The 18218-nt window shown below is 41.0% G+C and overlaps 1 protein-coding gene across 1 annotated transcript in view; it reads left to right on the top strand.

Moving 5' to 3' along the window:
• Window positions 1-18218, top strand: part of GRHL2 (grainyhead like transcription factor 2) — a gene marked incomplete at both ends in the record, with an annotated part of 55534 nt that overhangs the window by 16659 nt on the left and 20657 nt on the right. The window contains 2 exons of the mRNA XM_082015070.1: window positions 4825-4919; window positions 14436-14594. Of these exons, the coding sequence (XP_081871196.1) occupies window positions 4825-4919; window positions 14436-14594 (254 nt within the window). The remainder of the gene's footprint in view (window positions 1-4824; window positions 4920-14435; window positions 14595-18218) is intronic.

Here is an 18218-nt window from a genome sequence, read left to right as displayed (position 1 = left end):
CCACATGCTTGGGAGATTTTAGCAGAGGAAGAACACGTACCTGCTGCCAAGGAGCCTGGAGTTGAAATCTGTGGGAGTGTCTAGACATCAAGCACTTCTCCCCTCCCACGTGCAGTTTACACACGCAGCCATCTGCAGCAGATTCCAGTCAAAGGAGTCGGCGAGACCAAAGCAGACAAAGTCTATCTTGTTTTGACCGCCTGAGGGAACCAAACCATTGAATGGCAGGAATGAGAGGGGGCAGAGAGGAGGGGGAAAAAAAAGCAGCGTTACTTGGAGAGAGCGCTGCAAGACTTCAGGGATGATCAAACACTTTAGTGCTGAGAATCAGTCCCTAAATGGTCCTGCTCATGCAGTGCCCTTTGACTTTCAGATGCTGCAGCCTCCACTGAGGCTGGCATTATTTAAAGTCAAGTGTGTTTGGTCAAAGCAGCTCTTCCTGAATCTCCTCTCTGCGTCTTGTCTTGTCATCATAGTTCTGACTGAACTGTTTCCCCAACTTTTTTTTTCTTTTGGCCTTTGGGGTAGTTAAGGCAGTTAAACCTCCACCCCAGACCAAATGACTCCTATCATGACACGTTAAAAGAGCAAGTATGCCACGTCACAGCTATTTCTGAAGGCTGCCTGTTTTTTTGTGCTAGTCCCTACAAGCTTGCAGTGCTAATGCTCATACCTTCGAAAGTATGTGCTGTGGTGCTCGTTCCACTGCAGTGCCAACACCCTCCGACTCCACCGCACTCGTGGTGTACCAGCACATTGCAGTTCCCTTACCTGAACGAGTCATCTTATGAATGCGTATTCTGTAAAATAGTGCTCTGCAAAACAAGTGCTGTACATGAGCTTTGTGTTTATCTGTGTTAAAGTAATAGTTTGAGATGAAATAGGTCTGTGCTAACTTTTGAGCCACTCTGGTGCATATTCTCTATTTGGACTGCAGACATGAGCAAAGCCTGGTGTAGTAAGACTTACTGATACAGCATTCCCTGTCAGGCATAAGAACTGTTCATCGCAGTGGTTTTGGAAGAAAGACCTAGGTGTTGCTTAGTCATGTTTTCTTGAGAACAACTGAAAAACTGCCTTAGCTTTTACCAAGTACAGTGTTTTTGAAGTACATTTAATTTTCTTTGGGACTTTGGGACTCCCAATTGTGGATATTGGGCTTATTAGGGCTTATTAGGGCAGAATGGCTCCCAAACTACATTTTCTCTACAAGCATCAAACTGCATTTAGCAAAATCTTCCAGTTTTTTCGTTAGATGATCTAACTGAGCAACTTCATCCAAATTTGAAGTTGACTCTGCTTTGAGCGGCAGTAGGGTAGGGGTTGAACCAGATAACCTCCAGGGGTTCCTTCCAAGCTAAATTATTGTGTGGCTTTATGAAGATTTCCCTTTACATTAAAAATTCAGATCCTTGAAGGGCTCCTGTAAGGGAATCCTGAGTTAGTGTCCAGGCCCTGTGTAGTTAACAGAGAGAATTAGGTTTCTATGAGGGAGATTAGCAAATGCCAGGATACACTCTGGAGAACCATTTAAACAGGCAATAAGAGAAGCTTGCTAAAGACAAGGGTTTGTATCAGATTTGTCCCATCTTCGGGGGATGGTCTGGCAGCCTGCTGGTAGCCCCACTTCTCTGTTATTTTGGATTTCACTCCAACTATCAACAGTATGTAAAGGGTTAATCGAGTATTGGGTGCCTGTGAATAGCCACAAATCTGTATAACCTGTTCCACAGAGCTTTATAATCATTAATATTATTTTAATTTAATGTTTGTAGCATATGCTTAACATCTGTGAATCCTTTTTAATTGTTTATGAGTGCACTTTTAATCTAGAGCATGACTTGGGCCTTAACAGGCAGAGGATCAAATGAATTTGGGATGTTCTAGTTCTGGGGTCCAGCTCTTCAGCCCTCAGATAGAGGTGATGACTCTGTGCTGCTTTCTCCGGTGGCACAGGTCTGCCTGTTTGCCTTCTGGCCTTTCTGGAGATCAGAGGAAATAGAGTGACTTGTTCCCTCACTCCAGACATGCAGGGGTCACTGCTTTAATTTGTTTTGTGTGCTGGCTGCTGCACCTCCTGGGAGGAAGGACGGTTAAATGGATTAGATGCAGTACCGGGTCCGAAGATGCATTGAAATTAATAGGATAAGCATGTACTTACATGTAAGCAAGTCCTTAGCGCTTGAGGAATCAACTTGAGGACTTGAAACTTATTAAGAAAGAAGGAAGAGTGTTTTCCAGAATTTAGGCTATGTGCTGTTACAGATTTTTCTGAAGAAGGAGGGAGACACCTTCGCTGTTTTTAGCAGGCATGAGGCAAAATAAAAAGCTGACTTTTCTACAGTGCTGTGCTGTGACATTGGATCATTATTTAAATAATGTCACATAAAGAATACAATACTAGATTGCAGCAAATATTGATTATTTAGAATCAGTACCATAATTTGACAGGTGCTGGAACAGGTTCAAACATGGACATAAAGGGTGGGTGTGGAAGCTTTAGATTGGGGTTATTTGTGCTCCAGAGTCTTGCCCATATATTTTTGCAGGATAGTTTGTATTAGTTATGTGCACAATACAAAAACTACTACAATGGTCTGTAATGCATGCAAATGATTAGTGTTTAATGTTGAAATTTGCCATTGTTTAATATGCAGTTTACCCAACAAAAGAGGAGATAATTCCTGTAGAGATGTTTTCTTGCATATCGAAGAACTCCAATTTTCTATTTCTGGTAACTCACAGCAACAGAAGAGGAAAAATTGTAATCACACTAACAACTTTCAAATATCCTTGGATGTAAATGCTTTCTTAATCTACTGAGGATCCTTCTTTAATTATCTGTAAATTGAGGGGAATAGGATGCACTTCTGCTTTTAAACAGCATGTCACATAGACACTCCATGAGATTCGTGTTTGGCAATTAAGGAAGCAGAGAGGCATGTGTTGGGGGAAGGCAAGAGTTGGTGGGATGTGAGGTTCTGACAGCCTTTTAGGAGAAGAAAACATGTGTCTTTACAAGACATCTTGTTCATGTCTTTCCAAAGTGCACCTACACAGCACGCCCATATGCAGCAGTCAGTTGCATGAGGCACTTTCTGGTGAATCATAAATTTAAGGGGTGGGTGGATGTGTGCACATGCATATTAAACTACTTATGTGTCTTCTAATTCCTCTCATTTCCATTTCCACACTGAATTTAGATAGTGAAGCCAATGACTTCAGTTAGAAAGGAGATCTGAGTTCATGATGGGAATGAAAAACCTGCCTGCCCTCTCAAACATCATGTTCATTTGCTGCATCACCAAATATTTTGTGCTGTTCTTATGGTCAGAAGAGTGAATTTCAACTGTATTCAAAATCATTCATGTATCCCAGGCACATGATTTCAGTTGCCCAGTAAAATGCCAGAATCCCTGCATTTCAGATGAGGGAAAAGTATATACTGATTGCACGTCTCAAATTATAAATAATTCTCCTTACAGCAATGGTCTTGTTAGAAATGATTTTATGACAGTTATTACCTAGAAATTATTTTTGAGAGACCAGCAGTTGATTTTTAGAAGGGCAAAGGAAAATAATATTGAAACCATTTGGGTGTCTCATTTATAGAATACAAACCCGACCTCTTTCTATAACTGATTGCAAAGCTAAGAATCAGTGTGCTTCTGAAGCACGGATCTGGGCAAACGTTAGATCAAGATGGCTGCATGGCTTAATCTCGGCCCTCTGGCACCGAGTCCAATTACAGCCATTACAGCCCTGGAGCACTCTAAGGAAATGTATATGTCCCAGGGAGAGCTGATGTATTTGCATGAAGAATCTGGAAGTTCCTTTAATCAAGCAGATATTGCCTCCTTACAAACGTGGTCTTTCTCTTCATCTGTCATCAAAAAGAAGAACATATGTTAAACTGTCTGGCAAAGGGAGAGAAAAAGGGGGCTTGTTCCTCTTTTCAGTTATAAAGAAGACCTAGAAGTTGTCTGTCTTATGTGGTATTCTGCCCTTACTGTTTTTGGTGGGGAAGTGGGTCATCTTTGAAATTGGGACTTTCTCCCTCTTGCTTTGCATTCCTTCTGAAATGCTAGCTTATTGATAATATTAACAGCCCTTTGGAAAGAAGTGAGAAGAGGGTGCATATTTTGTAGTCAGACAATTTAAAAATACTTTTTGTTTATTTGCTATTTTAGTATCGTATACACTCTGGAGAGAGGATCTTTGTGTTTTTGGTTCTTTGTTTTGTGTTTTTTTTGTTGTGCACTTTGGTTTTATTTATTTGTTTTTGGGTTTTGTTTTTTTGTATTTTTTTAAATAGAGATCCAGCATCCAGAGCAGTAATTCCTGTGAAAGTTGAAATGGCTGGGCAAGGAATGTACACTGCTGATTATTTCCTCCAGTGATAGCTCTTGGCTTTTTAGAAAGCTTCTATAGGATTTACCATAATGTCATTTATTTATGTCAAGGTTTGAACAGTCCCTTTACATGTTTCAATAGCTTTTAGTAAATTTTCAAGTTTTGGCCATTCCTTGGCCAAGCTAATGAATGCACCCTCTCATTCCCACTACAGTCACACTGATTCCTTTTTGAGAGCAAGCAATATTTTGCAAGAACCTTAGCTTTGTGATGTACTGTGCATAAGACTCAAGCTGCAGTATATTACCTTTTTGCAATTAAGCTTATTAATAATTGAACATAAACAATACAAGAGGTAGTTTTGGGTGCATTAGACAACCCAGCTAAAAATGCAAAGATGTACTATGAATTGTAAAAGAGAAAGTTGAAACTTTTTTAATGAGTCATTTTTTTGTTTGTTATTTCTTACAGCTGATTACAAGGAGAGTTTTAATACCATTGGGAATATTGAAGAAATTGCATTCAATGCTGTGTCCTTTACTTGGGATGTCAATGAGGAGGCAAAGGTGAGTAAAAGCCGTGCAGATGGTATCCCTTTATAAGTACCATCCATCCTCAGTCACTGTTCCAATTCTCTCCTTTTTAACAAATAATAAGAAAGGTTAGGTGGAGGTGGGAGAGCTCAGTCTCAGCAAAGCCAGGCAAGCCATGGTCTTTCACGGACCCCAGGGATTCTGGCCATCCGTAAAAGTCAAGATGGTATGTAACGGCTGTCATGATGATACTGCGTTTACACCTGTATGACTGACAGATAGAGATATAATTCTGGGCAAACCTGCAAGGCTCTCATGGTGTGGTTTCTTACTTGTGGCCTCTCAGTGATTTTCTATTTAAAATATGGCCAGCCTGAGAAATTGTAAAATTTTTTTTCCTAGTTGCAAAGTCAGTAGGAAAAAAAGTAGTCCCACCTTGTAGGACACAAGGTGAATATTTTCTTTCTTTAAATTATCAGCTTCCTTTCTATACTATTACCATCTCCAATAATCAATATTCTGTAAGCTAAACTATGCCTTCCCATAATAATGTACCATTATTTTTTATAGTGTAACACAGACTGTCCTTGCAATGGGGCATGAATGTATTTTTAAGGACTGATTCTTTCCTTCCTCCCTTCCTCCCTTCTTTCCTTCCTTCCATCCTTCTTTCTTTCTTAATGCTCAAGTACCCTCAGACATGGGATTTTGCATTTGGGGATGTGACTGCTACAGTGGACCTATAAACCAGGACAGCAGAGCACCTTAACAAGTTTCTTACAGATAAGGTTATCCAAAGAGTGGCAGAGTGTTTCAGCTGCATGGACTAGTGTAGGAGAAATGAAAAGCTGCCAGTAATTAAAAGAATAGGTTGGCCTCCGGAAAGCAAACAACAAGGGAAGTAGGCTGTGTAAAATGAGTGGGGGTAATGTGGGACACTCAGGGATGTAGAACTAATAAACAGCAAACACTGTTGAGCTTAGCAAACTCCTTGATACTGTTTTCATGTTGAATACAAAATGCCCAATGTTCAAGTAATGCTAAGGATTTTCAAATAGAGAGACATCTTCATGTACGATTCCCCACTGTATTTCTAACAGAGGATTAGAGAGATTGCATCGAGCAAGTGAGTCCTATGAGAGATTGCATCAAGCATGGAGTGGTAGTGTTAACACTCATGGTCCTGACTTGCTGACTGGAGGTGCTGAGGTTTGTAGTAACAGGGATTTTATTCTCTGATGCATGTTTTAAAAGAACAGAGCACTAAAGAAAAGACAATAGTTCTGAAAACTGCCTACGTCTTTCAAAAGCTGGCCTTGGTAAACAGTCGTACTTGGCCCAGTTGCTAATGGTGCTATATTTACTCACGTAATGATTACATTCTCACCGCCCCATTCCCCTATTATGTGATTCCATTTCAAAATACAGTGGTATGTTGTCCCTGCAGTCACAACAGATGACCGTTCTGTGTGTGAGTATTATGCAAGCAAATACAGCAAATACAGGTTTGGGATCTCCAACAAGACAGACTTTCCCAAGGACCTTTATGGAAGCACTACCATGGCTAGAACATGGCAGTCTCGTCCCACCGGCAACTACCAGCCCCATTGCCAGGGCTGGCAGTTCTTTAACATGCTTGCATTTGCAGCTGCAAGCCAGACTTAGCCAGACACCATGTTGACCTACGAGCAAGAAAGTCACATCCACTAATGTCAGGTGTTATCCTCAGCCGTTTTGTTCTAATCTCACAGCAATTTACATTGCTCCTGCCTTGGGTGCCAGAACATTAAGAATACAACTCTTGCAATGATCACTGGAAATATAACATAGTAAGATTTTAAAATAATGACTCTTATTGTTGCTGCATTAAATAAGCATCAGTAGTAAAATGGAAAAAAGCCACTTGTATTTCTGCAGGAACTAGTCATTAAAATGCAAATTGGCTTATGTGTACTTATTTTGAGTGGTAGTTATCAATTATCTGATCTTTTAGGAGCTTGAACTGCAAATGTGTTGATAAAAGTAAGAGGATTCATAACATGCTTTAGTATTGGGCTATTGTTGTGGTTTAGCCCCAGCCGGCAGCTAAGCACCACACAGCCGCTCATTCACTACCCCCCTCCCCCAGTGGAACGGGGGAGAGAATTGGGAAAAAACTCATGGGTTGGGATAAAAACAGTTTAATAGGACAGCAAGAGAGAAGGAAACAACAATAACAACAATAATAATACCGATAAAGGAATGTACAAGAACAAGTGATGCCCAATACAGCAATTGCTTACCACCTGGTGATCGATAGCCCGTCCCTGAGGAGCGATTCCGGCTCCCCGGCCAACTCCAGTTGATGTACTGGGCATGACGTCGTATGGTATGGAATATCTCTTTGGCCAGCCTGGGTGACCTGTCCTAGCTGTGTCCCCTCCCAGCTTCCTGTGCACCCCCAGCCTTCTTGCTAGCAAGCCAGCACGAGAAGCTGGACTGTCCTTGACTACTTGATGTTCAAAACATCAGCACGTTATCAACATTTTCTCATCCCAGATCCAAAACATAGCCTCACACTGGCTTCTGTGAAGAAAACCAACTCTATCCTGGCTGAAACCAGGACGACTATCAAGCATAAATCAGGTTGTATCTGTAAGCTTATCACAGTGCACTAAAGTGTTTTCCTCCTCGCACACGTGTACACGTACCCACATGCTTGCTCTAGTTGGAGAGTCTAATACAATAACCAGTTGCGCGGGGTCTGGGGATTCCCATAGGTTGCCCCTGAGGTGTTTGAAAGCTGTGGACTCTGAGGCACGTCACTGAAGGGTGTTTTTTCTCCAGCAATTACCTCATCCAAGAGAGATGAAGAATTTCAAGGCCTCATTACAGACTCTTTTTTCTTCAGCTTTTTGAATGATGATCTTTAAACTGGCTCCATTGTTTCTGCTCAGTGTTGTTTTCCCTTTTCACCACAATTTCAAGATTAAAACTTAACCTCACAGGCACAAAGACCTTTCTCTTCTGAGTCAGACAAAAGCAACACAGAGCAGTTCTTGCCAGGGCCTCTGAGATGCGATGTGATGAAGCGCTCTACTGGCCTGGGAAGAAATAAAGAAAACAGACCAGTCACTGGAGGTGCACACAGGAGCGGTCTTGACAAATCAAACAGAAGCAGCAGAAAACACCTAACCAAATATCCCTGTCTCTCTTGGGAGACTGAACCTGCATCTAGGCAAAATTATCTGGAGCGTCAGATTTGTCACTTTCCTACTCCACCTGGAGGGCAGCTGATTTAAAGCCAGATTTCTCCTCCAACACTCAAGCAGAGCAATACCCTCCTCCTGGAAGCCCTTCAGGATGAGGGTATAACAGTGCGGGTGTGATGGCCAGAATCTCCCTGTTAACAGTGAGTCTGTCTGCTAAGGGTTTTTAAGGCATCATCTCAGTTGGATCTTCTGTGGAAGAAACAGGTATTCAGAGTACAGGCAGAGGCCTCTCTATTGCCTCCATATTATGAAGAAGGGAACTGGGGTGTTGGCTCTAGCTTCTTGTGCTTGGTCCCTCATGTTCCGACTGATGGCTGGCAAAACAAGTTAGCGGAAGGAGGAGTCTTGTACAGCATGTGTTGAGCTGTGGAATAATCTCGCCATTGCTTTCCATGGACTAAGGGAACAGCACCAAAGTCAGAAACACCACTCTGCTAGTGTTTCCTTTGCTGTATCTGGCTGACAACAGCAGTCCCCTTTGCCTTCTGGCAGAGCAGAGGTGGGACGTGGCACATCCTTACCTTTTTCTAGAACAGCCTTTTCTGCTAGAGGTCACTGTGGAGCTTGTGGCTCAGAGCATACAGGGAAATGAGGAGAAGGATCTACAGCCATGTCAAACTCTTCCTTATGCTGCCCTGAGACAAAAATACTGTGCAATAAGAAAGCAGAGGTAGGAAGTGAAGACTATGTTTTGTACAGTCCATCTTTGTTTCACTCCTTTATTTACTTCTGTATATAAATATGCAACTTTTATGGGCAAGGTGATTTGTTGGCTCTCTTTGGTTGAACCTGAATGCTATGTTTGGTATTTTTAAAGGAGTTCTTTAAAAAACAGCGAGGAAACAAACAACAATTAACAAGAACTGGCTGACTTCTTAACCATCTTCTAAAAGTCTTTTTATGATATGCTATAAGGTAGTTAGTTGCTTTGCTGTTGCCCTACAGAAGATTTTGCTGTAACATCTAGCTGGTTGACAAAGTTCTAGTGGAGGTGTTTCAACAGAGAGCTCAACTTCATTTTCGGTAGACATACATCTGCCTGCTTGCAGTCTGATTGCTGACAGAAGTTAGTTTGCAAGAAAGATAATTAAAAACCAGAACTCACCTGGTTAAAGGAGAATATCTTTGTCGTAAATCATACCAACTCTTTGAGATATGCCTTCTCTCTGATTAATACTTTGCTAATTTAAAATGGTTAGGATGATGTTACTCTGAAACGACATTAATTGTATATTTTTATGGAAGCACTTTTTAACCTTAAATTCAAAGGTGTGACTTCAGTGAACAGTTGCTAAAGAAAAATGTCATTTTAAGATGACAAAAGCAGACAAAAAATACTTTCCAGTAATATCAAGAAATTACTAATTTCTGCAAAGCGTTGCAACTTGGACATGCGGTAAACAGACATGTTGGCGGATATATTATTCAGGCAGGTGCTGGCACATGCTTTTTGGCGTGTAGAGTAGTTGTGTGCTGTGTAGTTGTTGTGTATACTTGCATGCAATCATTGTCCTGCTATATTTAACTGAAATGTAGATCTTTAATCCGAAGCATGCTGAAGCCTCTGGGAATCTTTCCAGTTATTTAATGAGTTTTGGCATAGCCCATACAGTAATAAAATGTGTTTTTAATGAGTGAGTGAGTTGCAGCATTACATTCTTAGACATTGTGGACCAAAGTGAGCTATGATTACAGTGGGCAAAATCAAGCTGATAGACCAGCACAGTCTATCAGCGATTTGTATTGTGACAATCCATATTTCTTTAACATTGCTAGCAATATTTAGGACAAGCTTTGACTAGTATAAGAATTATTTTGTTCTTAATTATTAAATTCCTTTCTAACTTACATCAAATTTTGTTTCATTAAGGAGGAAATTAATATTCTCTCTACTCTCAAAATTTAAAGTTTGGAGGAAAATACTTTATTTGGGGGAATTAGTACCAGAAATTATGTCGGATTAGACTTGGCAACTGGCTTAATAAACCATGTCTCTGTGTGTATGTGTGCGTATATATATATTTGTGTGTGTGTGATCCATGCACACACACGTATATATTAAAGAAGAGTTAACCTGTGGTAGCAAATAATGTTGAAATTTCAGTGTATACAAATGGTTCAGTAAGTATGCATCTGGGATTCAAGGCAAGTGGCATTTTTATGTAGTTGCCGGGGTGTGGTGTGGGTTGAGGAAGCTTCAAAAGAGTAGTGTAAACATTTGCTGGAGACATTTGTATTGAAATAAAACAAAGGTCTTACCTTTGTATGGGATTTATAAGGTAGCGGCTGGCAGGAGAAACTATAAAACCACACTTTCTGTGTATACGAGGAATGATGGGATTGATGTTAGTCATTTAAGAGACAAGACATTTAACTCTTTGTTGTTACAGTCTGGAGGGATGAACCCCTTTAAAACTGGATTTTGTAAAGACCCATCACCCAGGCATAGATTCTGTGTATTGCCAGTATTCAGCAGAGAAATTGCTTTAGGTTTCTGATTTTGTGCTATAACACACTCTTCCCTCCCTTCTGCCCTTGGCTCTTTCTGAGATGATGGGAGCCAGAAATGTAAATAGTAATAAAAGGCTTATATTAGACATTTCGTAACTGTAGACCTTTAAAGTGTATAAGCTGAGAGACTGCAGCAGGAGTTATGTTGGCTGGATTAAATGATAAAAGGGGAAATGCATTTCTGGGCCTTGCTTTCTCTTAAGGCAGGTTACTGTGTTTGTGTCTTGTACATCACTAATTATGCTGCAGTGTTTAACAAACAGCCAGTAATTCACATAATAACGGCTACACTGTGGAGGAGCGCTTCCCCCAAAAGAGAGAGCGCTTTTTCTAGACATGCTCTGTAACAAACAGAAAAGTTGTCGTCATCTTAGGCCACTTTTGAAACTTTCTCAGGCACCAAATGTTTCTCCAAATTAGTTTTTCATTGCCAATGGCATGCCTGAGCTGGAGACTAGATGGGTGGAACTCTATTATTAATTGCTCTAATCTAAGATATGCTGACATAAAAAAAAAAAAGACATTGCTATAATGACAACCCAAACTTGTTCCTGATAGCAAAACACTGCTAAAATCTAGTTTGCACAGGAAAATAAAAGTTTGTAAATTCATTCAGGTACAGCCAAAGTCACATCCATTAAAATAGTTCTAAGTCAAATGTAGACAGGGCCCTGGGGGGAAAAAAAAGGCCGTGATTTCTACTACTGCTACTGTCATTTCTACTTAACTGTATTTTCTGACCATGTAACTCTACCATGCAATACACCAGAGCAAGAAGGCTCTTAAACCAGAGTGTCTTCCAAGAGAGGTAGGATGGGACTTAATCTTTTTGTGGCTGCCCGTGGGGTTGTTTTGCTCCTTTTCTCATTGGGAGTGGGAATACCTGCATTATGGACAGGAGCTGCAAGGGAGGGAGATATGAGGGCTGTAAAGGGCAAAGCAGGCTGTGCTTGGACAGGCAGGTGAAGTCAGCAGGCAACATTCCTTGGCCACTGCCTCGAGGAGGTGATGGTTTCTGGACAGGGCAGGAGCAGAGAGAAGGGTACTGTCCGGAGGGTTCCCCGGGTCCTGTTCACTGCAGCCTGCTGCACCACGGTCCACATTTTCAGTTATGCAAAGAAAAAACACCCCTAAAATTAACTCAAGTAACAGAATTTATGCCCTCTTCTCCCTCCATTTGCACATCCCCCATGTTTTCCAAATCCAAAGTCAGTGTTGTGCTTTACAGGAAAGCTAATAGAAGATTGCGTGGAGACAGAAAATTTTCCCCAAACTAAATGATCTGTGTTAATTAGAATCCATCTGTCTATCTGCGAGGTGCAAACAGTGTGACAGAAAGTATTAGTACACTACACATGCATGCATGCGTAGTCATTGCTCCTCAGAGAGATCCTGATGTATTACAGTGTCAGGACAAGAATATTGAAACTTACAGCATCAATCTATTATTCATGCTGAATAATCTGTTATTGCTGTCTAGAGACTCTTAAAATGATAAAGTCTCTCTTCCTCAGCCACTCCTGCTCTGCTCAGTGTTTCTGGAGGCAGCGTTAGAGATCACACAGTGTATGTAGTTGATTAAGGTGGGACGAGGTCTTTTTTTGCTTCTCAGCTGAGTGTGCGGTGAAGATGGTAGATGCACAAACTGCTGAGTAGATGCAAAGCCTGCACGTCCCCTCTCACATGTTAACGTGCAGTTTGGAAAATCCCTGTGCAGAACTATGGGCTAAAATATAGCAAGACCAGATTCTGTTTTATGCCAGACCTCATTCCACTGCTCTGTGTTCACACACACTTTAAGGCATTGCCCTGACACTGTAAAGGAGTCTGAAGGCAAATGAAAATTCAGGCCATCATATTTCAAAGGCATATGCACCCGTGTCCACACTTACCTTTGGAGCTGGAGGAGACCAAGTTGTAATTTGAAACAGAAATAACGCTATCAGCTTCAAAATCAGAGTTTCACCTAGGGCCCTTCCCCGCCTCCCTCCTCTCCCCGAAGTTAAAGTTCAACTATTTCATTTGTAAATGCAGCTCTGTGATAGAATCAGAAGCAGAAATGTGGAGGTGCCATTAGCTCAGTCAGGCAAACAAGCTGCTCTGGCTCCATCGTAAAAAACCTGACTGTAATGTTAACTTCTGCTATTAGGGTAAAGTATCCCCCCATCAGCCCTCTAGGAGCCCTTCTATATTCTCGGCTGCCTTTCTCTTACAGATGTTAGTATTCTGGTCACTCAAGCTAGTTTTTTTCCCTGCTTGTGGATCAGGAGGGGCTCCTTCATGCTCTCCCTTCCCAAGTCTTCCCAGACCCCAGGGGCCTGTTGGCCTCTCCTCCGCCCAGCGAGGTGTGCATCAAGTCTGTTTGAGAGACCCTGCAGATCTCTTCCTTCCTGGGTTCCTTCCTCATTCTGCTGGAGCAGCTTTCACATCCTCCTGGTTCAAGGAATACGTACTGGCGGTTTTCTCTGTCCTTTTCCAAAGTTCACAGTTTTGGGGTTTTGTTGTAGTTGTTTTTAAACTGAGGAAAAGTGAAAAATGGAATCACATCAACAAATAATTGGCCCAAATTACTATGTAATGCATGTATTCATCACTGGGAAGAACAAGTGGATTTTTAACAGAGTTTCATCTCTCAACGTTGATGCATACTGTTCTGACTGAAAGGTATCAGTGATATTTCAGTTCACAAAGCTTGCTTTGCATCAAAATAGTCCTTGGCAGACTTGGTGATGGGAGACCCTTCTGCCATGTGCTGTACGTGGCCATGAGACACAACCTTGTCCCATAGAACCGATGGAGGTTAGAGGGCAGGAGGTGACTAGAGGCTATCAACAGACATAAGCAGGCGTAGAAGGAAAGCACAGACGGGTTTCTGAAAAGGCAGGCAGCGCCTGCCAGGAACCAAGGGCAGTGTCAAGTTGCATGGCTGCTACATGGCAAAGGGGACTTTTGAGAAGAGGTAGGGAGTAGTTTTATAAATGTTTGAGAAACTCTTTCCCAGTTTGAAAGACAGGATGAGATGCATTTTTGAAATTGAAGAAAAATAGTGAAGGACGCTTAAAGTGAAGACCAGGAGTATCTGGTGATGTAATGGAGGAAGGGGTACTGCTGCTGAGAGTGTGAAGAGAATTGGAGGGGTGCAGAACTTGTCTTTGGCCACACTGAATTTAAATTGTGAACTGTCAGAAGAACAAGCCAGACCAAAATATGGCTGGAAAGGATGATGCAAGATGATCTTCCTATGTCTCTATTAACAAATAGTGCAAACATACAGAGCAGGTTTCTAGAGTGAAACAAGTCAGGACTAAAGACCTGACATCCATGTGAGACACTTTTTAGGATGTTTTATCTCAGATTTTTAGTCTGATCCCACAGACTGAGCAACCATTAGCAGCTGGAGCATGTGAGGTGTGCTCCTAGGACACATCTGATCTGGCTCTTCCAGAAAGAATCCAGCTTATGCACTCTGGAGCTCTGTGGTGTGAACTAAAGCATGGTAAGTTGGGACAATCAAATGATTCACCTCAAATGTGAGCTCCTGATCCAAACTGAAGCATTGATACGCACCTTAAAAGTTTGTCCTTCACAGCATGGGAGCATCTTTGCTGGACTTATGACAGAAGTGGAGAATAAATGTGTGAATTGCCAGAGTGTGGATCGTAGCTGAATTAAAATCTTCTTTTTGGAGGGGTGTATCTGCTTTTATTTTCCCAGTTGTTGTCATGTGTTTCCAGAATTTTAATAGTTGTTTGCACCACATTTTAAAAGTAATCTCTCTGGTACACAGATTTTCATCACAGTGAACTGCTTGAGCACAGACTTCTCCTCACAAAAAGGAGTAAAAGGGCTTCCTTTGATGATTCAGATCGATACATACAGCTACAACAACCGCAGCAATAAACCCATCCACCGAGCCTACTGCCAGATCAAGGTTTTTTGTGACAAGGTAAGTGGAAAGCCCAATTACCGTGGATAGAGGAGGAACCTTGTTAGACAGTTTATTATTGCTGTATTTTAGACCTAATTAAATGCTTTTTCTTTCTCTAAAGAATTGTGTTTCATGGTAGAATTTGGACCAGCCATATCATAAATCCAACAGATTATCATGTAATTATCTTACTGCTTTGCAGCCTTTTTGGCTCTGATTCCTCAGCTTGTGAGCAACGATTGGATTGTTTAAGGACATCATGTTATAGGTCATGATACAGGAATATAAAAAAAATAATAGAAAGCACAGACATATAGATCTCTACTTGGAAGCTCAGTGCTGACCATAGGCTCACACAAGTGCCAGTCTGATGATATTATCCCATCTGGCTCTAACAGATGGGATAGGTATCGTGTAAACTTTGTGGAATGGTCTCTGATAGAGAAATGCACCTTTCAGAAAGGTCTACTAAGGTCTGTGTTATGATACAGTGGAAAACACTGAGTCCCAGTGATGCAGCTGATGGGTTCCCCCCTGCCTTGATTACATACCGTTATTTTGGAAGCTTCAATGAGACTTTTATGTTGCTAGGATCCTCTTATTAAAAGTGAACTGCAAAGTTGTATTAGCCATTCCCATTTTGTAGTTCAGTAACGATGTATTTTTCCTTTTTTGGCTCACTCCCTCTTTTGCAAAATTTGGCTTTTACAATGTGTTTCCCCACTCCTTTGTGGGCATTGGTAAGATTTTTCAGCACCAAAACATAGATCATGCCTTAGTGAGTCTGACAGTGTCATGGTCAGCTATATGTATCACTGAGTAGAAATAGTTGCTCAGGAATGTTATCTCAGTGATGATTCTTAGATGTGAATGTGACCACATTTCAGTTGTGTTTAACGCCTGCCAGCCGATGACTTTAACCCTGCTGGGAATTATCTTCCAGTGGGGAGCTGATGCCTGGATTCTAGTCAAGGTTCAGGGATTGAGGAGCCTACATCTATTTAAGGGACTCGGAAATGTATCCAAATTAGTCTTGCCTTCTTACAAGTGGGAATAGAAAGGCAAAAGGCCATGCCCCAGGCAGTACATAGCATTAACTTTTTAATGGGAAGGGTAAGAGTTCAACTGTTCCAGGTCTCTGTGCTGCTGCTCCTTCCCCTTTTTCAGTTCATTCCCCTATTGCTGTCTTGACAGTGGGATCTTGAGGGCTAATCAGTCAGTTGTGTTAGTGGAGTAAAAACTTTGAAAGTAATGAATGTAAATGTATGCACTGAGGTCTTCTTGCAGTCAAAATGTTATGCTTTTAATTGTAACTTTGAATGTCAAACATTTTGAGATTTGAAGCTGCAGCTGGATGTTAAAAACTCAGTAAATATCAAAGTAACAAGTTGTTTTTATCTACCTGTTTTTGAAAAGCAATTAGAAAAATCTGAATTATTTAAAAAAAGGAAGGAAATTCAGAGCAAAACTCATCAAGGGTGACCTGTAGACACAACTGGTGGAGATTTTGAATAGTACATGTTCATTGCATCTATGGGCTTAATTGGTACTTCAAATACCCAGACTAGAAAGCAGGAAATGAATGTTGAGTCTTTTAATCAAAACTGTCTCAAAGTAGAAGAAAAGATCACAGGGGTAGTTAAAGCATTATCCACATCAAAACTGTATTGAAAGTGGGAACTGGAGGGCTCAAGGGTATCGATAATGGGATAGATATCTGTATAATATAAATATATACACGCACACATGCACACAGAGCTTTTTAACTTAATGCAGGGCTGAAAATGAGTTGAATGAATGAAAATGAATGGAAATTATTAAGGTCAATTCACATGACAGTTTGTGCTAATTGGCACTTGGAAGGAGACTGAGGCCTGATTCTCCCCGCGCTTACCTGCTGTATCTTTACCGACCTGCGTTTGTCACGGTGCTTTTGTAAGTAAGAAGTGGTTGGAGAATTTCCACTTGCTGATGGCACTGGAAGAATTCGTCACACTCAGAGGAAGGTAGCTGGTGGGGCTGGGTACTCTCATCTTTCCAAAATGCCAAAATAAAACCCTGGCACTGGTTGCAGAAGTGCCAAATGGAGGGTCCATGGCTCAGTTTCTCTGTCGAGTCTGTGACTCGCCCTCTAGTGACAAAGAGAGGGTTTGCTGCCTGTTTGGGGAAGGCCGTGAAGGTGAGACAATTATTGCCCACCTCTTTGTCATGATCAATTAAAGAAGTATTATGGGGCCATTAAAAAAAAAAACAACCCAAACCAACAAACGTATAATACTTTTTATACATTTAAGAAGTGTGTATTGCACCATTATGCTCCATTCTGACAACCCCAAAGAGAAGCTGATGAGAAAAGGGCTAGATTTATTACAGTCACCTGGCTCAGAGGAACTGCACAGTAAATTCCTCCTGCCTAAGTACTGAAACATATCTTAGTTTGAAATGTGGAAGAAAAATTGTTCCTGCGCCTGACAGTATTCTAACAGATTTTTTTTCTGCAGTGATGGTGCCTCTTTAGGACCAGCAGATGTGTTTGTGTATTAACTTGGATAAGTCACAGGTAGAGGTGTCCAGTTTTTAAGAAAAACGTTTGCTGAGAAATTCATGTCCTCCAGCTGAAACACGGCATAGCTGTTGTGGAAAGAGTATCCCTGAAGAAATAAAACTGCATTTAGCTAAGTGGTACATATTATATATGTTTTAGTATTTACTCAGGCAGTTACTTAAATTTAGTATTCATTTGCATATAAACTAGCGAGCAACACCAACTCAGATCCAATGTGTGCTTTGTGACATAAATGTATGGAGATAAAGGCTGCAAAGGTTGTAATCATGTGCTTGCTCCCTATTCATTCTCCAATCTTTTGTTCCTGTTTATTTTCCAGTAGGCAATCTTCAAAGCAAGTGTTACAGTGCACACCTTGTTTTCTCAGTGCTAATTCTCTCTGCCCTTGCAGTCTTTTTATCACGGGCAGATCACTGATGCTGCTATAGGATAAAAGAATATAATTTTTATTCCTTAAGTAGGTTGTCAGGGAAACTTGCTACCAGGCCTATTTATATTTATATATTGCAAGATGCTTTAGCCACTGTGTATGAAGGAGCTGAGAATTCAGAGATATTTTGATTTTCTATATGTGATTAGCCTTGCTGAAAAGAAGCAGAGGCATTTGACTTGGCAAATACCATAACATTGTTCCAAAATAAAATAAATGAATCCTGTTGTCTTTGCTCTGAAAAACTACATGTTTTTTGGAATATATGCAGTTCCTGCCCTCTTGTCTTCAGTATGGATTGTCATAGAGAAAATGGATTGTCATAGGGTATTGAGCAGCTCTAATACACTATTAGTCTTCAGCTTTAGAGAGAAGGCGGCTGAAGTCTGTGGGCCTGTCTTACCAGATGTGGAACGCTTTGGCCTTGAACTAGAAATAGGTGTATACATGAACTTCATAAAGGTGATGGGAGTGGTCCTTATATGATGGTAAGGGCTTTGTTAGGCTGGAGCTAGAATGCAAGACATAAGCTTAAATGAGCTGAAGTCTTGGAAGAAAAATATTTTGAATCAGCTGAAATTCATAGGCTGCACTTTGTTAATGGTTAGTAACAGAAATACTCATTGCATTTATATGAAGTCCAGAC

The sequence above is a fragment of the Phaethon aethereus genome (assembly GCF_964289735.1).
Source record: "Phaethon aethereus genome assembly, chromosome: 2".
Classification (NCBI taxonomy): Eukaryota; Metazoa; Chordata; class Aves; order Phaethontiformes; family Phaethontidae; genus Phaethon; species Phaethon aethereus.
The sequence above is the reverse complement of the archived record's forward strand: the minus strand, read 5'-3'. Positions and strand labels throughout refer to the sequence as shown.